The sequence below is a fragment of the Cibotium barometz genome, chromosome 16 (genome assembly GCF_041138505.1).
Source record: "Cibotium barometz isolate CiBa-2024 chromosome 16, ASM4113850v1, whole genome shotgun sequence".
In the NCBI taxonomy this organism is placed as follows: Eukaryota; Viridiplantae; Streptophyta; class Polypodiopsida; order Cyatheales; family Cibotiaceae; genus Cibotium; species Cibotium barometz.
Genome location: NC_141061.1, coordinates 24,058,269 through 24,066,874, shown reverse-complemented (window position 1 = coordinate 24,066,874; position 8,606 = coordinate 24,058,269). Strand labels below are relative to the sequence as shown.

Here is an 8,606-nt window from a genome sequence, read left to right as displayed (position 1 = left end):
GTTTTATCACCAGAGTTTGTTCAATACACTTTTGGACCATCAATTCGATGAAGGTGGGGGTGCACATGTTATCACCCACACACACATGGGCCATCGTTCGCACAGGGGAGATGCCAAGATCAAAACGGAATAAAATAAAAAAAATAAAGTGGGTGTTTTTTAATGGGCCCCTTAGGCCTCTACGCTAGCGACCGAGCTCGACGATTCAATATGGTTGTTCACACTCAGCTTTCAAGGGACAAATTTGAAAAGGATGAATCTCCCAAAAGGCCAGAATCCTGGCCAAGATGCACAAAATCAGGTCAGGTACACGTGGCTTATTGCATATGCTATCCAGTGAAAACAAGGAGGGGGGGTTTTGTGGAGAGGAGAACACTTGGGAGGCGAAGCACGCGTGGCAGGGTGTGAGCCGTGAGATCTAAGATCCAACGGTGGGTAATCGCTAGCCAGCCCTCACTTTTATAGAAACACTTCTTGCTGTCGGGCCTCGGTGCTGCTGCTGGCTATGGCGGGAGCGTGGAGGTGAAGTTGGCTTAATTCCATAATTTAACTTGGACCCAGTATGCAAAAACAGGATTGTGGAAGTGGGTTTTGTCCGATATAGCCCTTTAATCTCGGGTTTAGGGGCGGTTTAAGGGAGCTGCCGCTCTCCTCTCAGCCCATTTCCTGCATTGCGTTTAGTCACAGCAGGATTATATGCTAAGCAAACGGTCCCCTTTTTTTTGTTTGTTTGTTTGTTTGTTTGTCGCCTTATCTTTCAATAAGGCCCTCACTTTGGGGCGTAAGCTAAAGTTCCCCGCCCCCGCCCCCCCCCCCGCCCCTCCCATGCGACTGCGTTAACGCTCACAGAAATTGCCATATTTATGTGAATACATATATATAAACCCCAGATACAAGTGTTTTTCTGCCTAGCTGCTCATCAAGCAAATTCCTTTTTTACACGTTTTTCTGTCAGTGGGCTTTTCCTGTTTGAGCTTGTGGTTATCACTGTATAGCATCTCTACCCATGTGGGATAATGGTGCCTGTTGCACTTCACCATTGCTCTTGTAACATTGTGCAAGGCCGGACTCCAGAAATCTGTGCTACCCCTCTCACCAGGTGCTCCTCAACAAGGTAATCAAACATTTGCGTTTTGCTTTTTCTGCATGATGTGCTCTTGCTTTCTGACATGATACCGCTGTCTTCTTTTCCAATGCACCCTCATAATGGATTTCAATTTGGTCCAGGCTTGCAGCAGCTTCATCTCAGTTCAGAGGATTTGGGACGTTTGGGCATGGGCCTTGTCTGGCGTGGAAGCACAAGAATGCCTTGCCTGGTGTCAAGGTTGAAGCAACTTTAGCTGTTGAACCTAGGATAGTAACCAGTGATGAAGCGGCAGCTGCTGCGGCAGAAGCAGTGGCTCGGGCAAGGGCAGCAGAAGCCGCAGCAGCTGTAGCCTTAGCGAGAGCAGCTGCTCAAGCTGCTAAAGACGCGGCAGCTCTTGCAAGTTCTAGTGGTTGGCAGGAATCAGTAGTTGACTTTCCCTCAGAAATAGACCTTCTGCGGCTAGAAAGAGCAAGGTTGAGTGAAATGGAGATCAATATATTTGAGGTTCCTGAGGAGAGGTCCATCATGGATTATGGGGGGCAGGTTTGGGTTTCTCCCTGTGATCAACCATCATCTTCAGCATTGGAATCTTCTCATGCTATGCAAGGAGGCTTATTACCCCAAGAAAATGGGTCAGCATTACTCTTGGAAAAGAGGGAGCCAGTTGCAGCAAGATCTAAGCGACGCAGTGAGAGGTTAGCAAAACGGACACGAGCAAGCACAAAAGCTGGAAAGGCAGCAGCGGCTACTGCTGCGGCTGCTGCAGCTCTAACAACTCCACCACCTAAACAGGGTAGATCAAGGAAGGTATCAAGTCAGAATTCTTCAATGGATCCCATTAGATCATTTTTAGCAACAAATGGCTCAAGAAGATCTAAGCTTCTTACGGCCACTGAGGAAATCGAGCTGTCTCGGAAGGTTCAGGTGATAACCTAGTTTCATGTCTCTGTAGCTTGCAATGAGTCATTCAGGATATAAGGGTGATGTAATGCACAGTTATCTGTACTAACTTGCTCTCTTTGGGATTGCAACATCTGTTGGTGGTTCTGCAGGACCTTCTAGCATTGGAGGCAGTGAAAGGAAGCCTACAGGAGCAGATAGGCAGGGAACCAACATTAGCAGAATGGGCAAAGGCTGTGGGCATGGAAGTTGGAGCCTTTTCAACCCGGCTGAATGATGGCCGGCAGTCAAAGGACAGAATGATACAGTGCAACCTTAGACTTGTGGTCTCAGTGGCCAAAAAGTACCAGGGGAGAGGAATGAGCGTGCAAGATCTTATCCAGGTTTGGAAGAGTCTCTTTATGTTCTTTGGTCTCACTGTTTCTCTAGTAAAATCAAATAAAGTGCTTGAGAATTAGCATGTAAGGGCTTTTATACAACAGGATTATAATGGTAAGTAGGTTATGTTCTTTGGTCTCACTGTTTCTCTTTACGTTCTTTGGTCTCACTGTTTCTCTAGTAAAATCAAATAAAGTGCTTGAGAATTAGCATGTAAGGGCTTTTATACAACAGGATTATAATGGTAAGTAGGTTAATATATAATGGGAAGAAAACTTCTGCTCGTAACAGATTAAAAAGCAGCTTAAGTGGTAGGAAAGTGGAGTGAGGTGTGAAGTTAAGATGGTTGAATTTTTGGTATGCACATAGCAGGTGCCAATAGAGCCCTCACAATGTGTGCATGAGGCAAGGAGTATGTTGCAATTGTATCCATGAATCATTTGGGAACCTGCAAATTAAACATTGGTTGGGTTGCTGCACCATGGGGTCAGCAGATTATGGTGGCATGTTTGTACCTTCATTTTCAATTCAGTATAGCAAATACTTTGTGGGGGTGTTTGTTTTTTTGGGAGGGGCGGGGGGGCCGGTGTGGGTGGTTGTCATCAGGACTCGGTGCTGGCGCTGTATCCCTTCAAGTACATAGGGAATGGGGCTAGAAGCATTTCCAGGCACTTTAGAGCAGTATTGCACTAGTGTTACCTACAGGCATGGCCCCCACGGACAAGCACCAGTGGACATCTCACACCAAGAAGTCTTGAGTTTTGGGCAAGTGGGTTCTTTACAGGTACACTACCTCTAGCCACCCAGATTCAGATGCCTGTTTCTTGTGGGGTTCCAATGGTGTGAACATGCAGAAGATGTTTCATGAGCATTTCTAGAAGACGAGCAGCGTTGAGAAGAAAAAAGCTGGAGAGGAGCTGCAAGCTTGCATGTGATGTCAAAGACAGACAGCTTTGGCTGAGATAGGAGGAGGCCTAACAATGCAATTTGAAGAAGATCACAGAGTTTAATAAGTTAAAATGATTATCCATGATTTTATATTGCCTTTTTCTCGTTATTCCATAACAGTAATTCTGGCTTACTACTCAAAAAGCAATCATATGTTTGGCTCTCTATTGGAACCTCTTACTACGTTGGATTTAAGTCAAGAAACTGAGTGCCAACAAGCGAGTAGATTCCACTGCATTTGCAAAGAAAGCATGGGAAGACAAGCTATCAATGATTTAGAAAGACAGGGTTTGAGCAAATTGGTGTAGAATGCCTCTGAGAGCGATAGAAGCCCTTTGTCTACGATGGAAAGAAGGCTCGTTGATTGCATGGGAGGAAGTTGAATGTCTCTGAGAGCGGTAGAAGCCCTTTGTCTACGATGGAAATGTTGGAATATGTTGGAATTTATGATCAATGTCATGGTCTAAGGTTAAAGCACACAATAAAATGTAAAAGGACCATGTAATGTGAAGAGAATCCAGGTGAATGTAAGGGTCAAACCCCACTTGAAGTAGGCGAGTTTCAGAAGATTCCATGGAGGCTATATTCTAGGGAGCCATGTGGGGGGAGATGGCCTTGGATGCTCTTGATGAAATGTAAGCAATGATGTCATTCAATCATGTACACTTTGGCTATAAAATGGTGGCCCTCCTAATGAGAAAAACACGAATTTATATGCTATGTGATGCTCCTTATTGTGCTGTTATTATGATCTCTTAATCTTTGATTAAGTACTAGTTAATTACACTTTTGCTCATATGACCATCATGGCTTATCTTGAACCACCATAGCTCTTTCATCACTCCATGCTCTCATTAAGCTTGCATTATCACTTATTATACTTTTCCCAACATGGTATCAGAGCCATGATTATTCCTAGGCATAGTAATTAACCACATTGATTAGTTTTTCATTTTTTCAAGCTTTCCATTAAAGCTTCACTGCACCCCCTGCTGGTCTTTTGCTTCATATGAGCTCTATACTCCATCAAATCTCAAGCTTTTTGATTCAAAAGAGAGCTAACAGCCGGCGCATTCTACACCTAGCTCCATTTGAGCTCCCACGAAGTACACGCGGCGAATTCAGCCCTGCAACAGCCCGCCTCTGCGCTGCGAAATTCATCAAATTGGAGCTGTACAAAGAATGGTTTGCTAATTCCTCTTGTGAGCATAACATTGATGCTATGAAGCTCCCACGTATTGATTTTCATGAGCAATGGTCCACTGTAGCTGCTGTTTGAACTAATTTATCAGTGACAGTACATGCTGTGTTGCAAAGCAGATTTACAGAGATTGAAGCAACATCTTGGCATGTTTGAGTGCTGAGCTTAGAGCCAATACCTTGGTTTTCACTTGGTTTAAAGCATTTTATGTTTCTCATTTGGGAAGAGCCTCATTCAATTGCTCAAAGCTCACTCTATTTTTGGGGGCAGTTTTTTTCCTCTTTGAATTAATCATCTCCACTAATCATCATATAATTATCTATTGAGATGACATTCTAATATGCATATTGAGTTGAATATCTCTTTGTAGTCATGCATTCGGATGCTGAATCATCTAATGAAGATTATATCAAGAAATCATTGAAATCCAAAAGCAAAACTAGAAAACCTAGGATCAAGTCTAGGCCCAGTTATTATCACTATGCAAAGGCTTATGGGTTTGGGGAATTCTTGAGTAATTTCATGCATCTATATGGTGAAGGGGGATTCTAGCTTTTAATCTATTGCATTGTTCAGTTCCAATCATGGGGTCAACTTACATATCATCCTCTTTCATCAAGAAATTCAACGGTCATGACTTCCACACTTGGAAGTCAAAATGAGATTTTTACTAATGAAAGAAGGAGTTTGGGGCATAGTCAATGGTACTATACCTAAACCTGCCACACGAGAAGGAGAAATCTCTTGGCAAACCAAGGATAAGAAAGCATTAGCTCTCATTGCCCTTGGAGTTGAAGATAGTTATATACATTACATTGGTAATGGAACATCTTCACAAATTGCTTGGAATTCACTGGATAAATCTTTTGGTGCTCAAGGCCTCCACAGCAAAATCAGGCTCAAAGTAGACTTTTACAGTCTAGAGTACAAGATTGATGAGACACTTGCATCTCACATCAACACCATGAAGAGCTTGATGGCCCAGCTCGAAGCCATCAATGAACCAGTCAAGGAGAGTGATGCCATAGCCATCCTCCTAAAGTCAATGCCATCCGAGTATGATACACTCATGCCGACCTTAAAGTACATGCAGGATCCCACTTTGGAGGGAATAGAGAGTGTTCTCTTAGAAGAAGAGAAGGAGAAGAAGTTTAAAGGTAGAGCCATTGATCTTGTCTCAAACCAGGCATACCTTGTTCAAAAGCAAACCGGCAAACCACTCCAATGTACACATTGTGGAAGGACAGGACATCTTGCCAAGAATTGCTACCACAAAGACAAGCCAAAGCGAATATGCACCAAATGTGGAAAGCCAGGTCACCTCGCCGACAAATGTTACACCAACCAGGCAAATATGGCAAGCATTTCGAATGATTCCGAAGAAGCAATTCAAGCATGTAACAATGTTACTACCTCTTTTGATGCAGAGGTAGATGCAGAATGGGCTTTCTAAAGCCAACAATGTTTATGCCCTCTCTTACCCAAATGTTTATGTATGGACACCTCTAACCACCGATGATGTAGGTTATGTGTTATTATGATGCCCACAATATCTCTCAGTAGGCCATGTAGCCCTCAAGGGGGGATTGATGGGGAGTTGGGTCTCCATGACCAACAAATGATGATGATGATGCCCATGGATATGATGATGATGATGCTATGATGATGATGGGGTATGGGAGAGGAATGTTTTCATGTAGGAATGTTTTCATGTCATGTCATTTTCTTTTCGCAATGTAGAAGCTATGCTCCCTATGAGCGATGCTAATTTCTTTTATGTACTGTAGAGCTATACTCCTTATGAGTTAAGCTTTTTCTTTCATGTAATGTTTGGATCAAGGGAGGGCAATATACCATGCCATGATCAAGGAAGGGTGTTGGAATATGTTGGAATTTATGATCAATGTCATGGTCTAAGGTTAAAGCACACAATAAAATGTAAAAGGACCATGTAATGTGAAGAGAATCCAGGTGAATGTAAGGGTCAAACCCCACTTGAAGTAGGCGAGTTTCAGAAGATTCCATGGAGGCTATATTCTAGGGAGCCATGTGGGGGGAGATGGCCTTGGATGCTCTTGATGAAATGTAAGCAATGATGTCATTCAATCATGTACACTTTGGCTATAAAATGGTGGCCCTCCTAATGAGAAAAACACGAATTTATATGCTATGTGATGCTCCTTATTGTGCTGTTATTATGATCTCTTAATCTTTGATTAAGTACTAGTTAATTACACTTTTGCTCATGTGACCATCATGGCTTATCTTGAACCACCATAGCTCTTTCATCACTCCATGCTCTCATTAAGCTTGCATTATCACTTATTATACTTTTCCCAACAGGAAAGAAGGCTCGTTGATTGCATGGGAGGAAGTTGAATATGATTGCTGTTTGCAGTTGAAAGAAAAACCACGACACTTAGGCCATCATGATGGAATGGTCACTGGTGGAGTTGTTGCATTGGGGGGTGTGCGTACATAATCTAAAGAAACATGTATGTCTCCAGAGCTTGTAGAGCCACATGCCTTTGCTGTCGAGATTGTTGTACGTGTATAGCTGTTTTCAAATAACTTTCGGGATCCAGAATTTTTTTCGAAGCCTTCAAAATCAAGAGTGGTTTGACAGCTAGCTCAGTGTCCACTGGGCACCGGGCATGCCAGTTGTCACCATTTGGCCACCCAATTGGTCCACGCGTGCTTTCTCATTATGTATGTACATTGGACTGGCATCCATGGCAGTTACATATGCCGGGGATTGATGCCACTTATGTGATACTCGAGACTTGGGCTTTCCGTTGGGACTTGTGCCTGTGTACATACTCGGAAATGCTTGGAGGATTGGTGTTCCATTGGGTCTGGTACCTCGTGTACTTGCTTGGAGCACGTCTATTTTGTTGGAGAATGCACAGGCGGAAGTATAAACAAAACTAGAGAGAGAGTAGAGAGAGCTTGTGGACAAGATCACCGTTTATAATAGCTTGAAGCTTTACAATGGCAATAGCCAGCAAGAGAATGTTGAACTTGTGCAAGGAGTGGATAGGAAAGTGCACAGTGGGGAGACCCCTTTTATAGTGTAGTGTGGAAACTGGCCGACTGCGCATAGAGCTGACCGATAGCTCCACGACTCCTAAAATAGGAGAAAAAGGACTAAAATACCTAGTTAACGGGACAACCCCAAATACAATGAGATGCATAAATTCTAACACCCCCTCTGCAGCTCATAGTGTGCAAGAGTCTGAAGAAGATAAGCTGATGAAGATGCAACCATGGACCCTCTAGCAACGCGAATACTAGAATCACCTCGGAGAGAGTACGCGCCAACCTGTTTCCTTGAAACAAAATACCACCACGAATATCAAGGAACTTTGCCTGGCTACAAATTCCCACACAAGTGTGTAGTGAACTCCAAGAATAGATGATGAGCTGCTGGACACACCGCGCCCATAATCCCCAACAGTGGACGGAAAACACTTCACGTCCCAAAAAGCCTCGAACAATGAACTCGGAACAAATTCATCCTCTTGAACTTTGAAGACTTTTGTCGCGGAGGATTGCGACAAATCGAAGATTTCAACACTCCAAGCTCTTGCATCGCAAAGACTTCCAGTGTCATCGACTTTACTTGCAATTGGTAAGCTTTGATGCTTAAATATGGAAGCAAGTAGCAGGAGGGAGGAACTGGACTCCATGATCACATACCCTGTGTAGTGTTCTCTTGTCCTATGTGCTCTCTTGCAGATTGTTGCTACCATGTGTTGGTGGAACGATAGAGAGCAAATGGTAGGGAACATGGGCATTTGAGAGGGTAGTGTGAGTTGTAAGTCTACACTGACAACCACATTGTTTGCAATACTGTATTCATATGCATTGGTATGTACTTGATTCTCCCAAGATCAATATACTTTATTTTAGGGAGGGTCCGGCCATTCCGGCTCATTGTGTGTCTCTTGTCAATTCAGTAAATTACTTCTTGTATTGAGCATGTTGTCCATTAAATCTTGGTGTATTTAAGTGTATTGATTAGCATTGTGTTCAACCAAGTTACACTAGCATTCAATAAAGCCTCTGTTGCAGTTGATTGCTTGGATAGCC

General features: G+C 43.3%; 1 protein-coding gene across 2 annotated transcripts in view; it reads left to right on the top strand.

Annotated features, from left to right (window-relative positions):
* Nucleotides 1-293: 293 nt before the first annotated feature.
* The window catches only part of LOC147630474 (uncharacterized), a 30,979-nt gene continuing 22,666 nt past the window's right edge, over nt 294-8,606 (top strand). Inside the window, exons 1-3 of one of the 2 annotated variants that reach the window (XM_086810351.1) lie at nt 294-1,114; nt 1,228-2,011; nt 2,140-2,370. In XM_086810351.1, coding sequence (XP_086666477.1) covers nt 1,017-1,114; nt 1,228-2,011; nt 2,140-2,370 — 1,113 coding nt within the window. In that variant the 5' untranslated portion in view covers nt 294-1,016. The remainder of the gene's footprint in view (nt 1,115-1,227; nt 2,012-2,139; nt 2,371-8,606) is intronic. The other variant, XM_086810352.1, reaches the window with a different exon arrangement.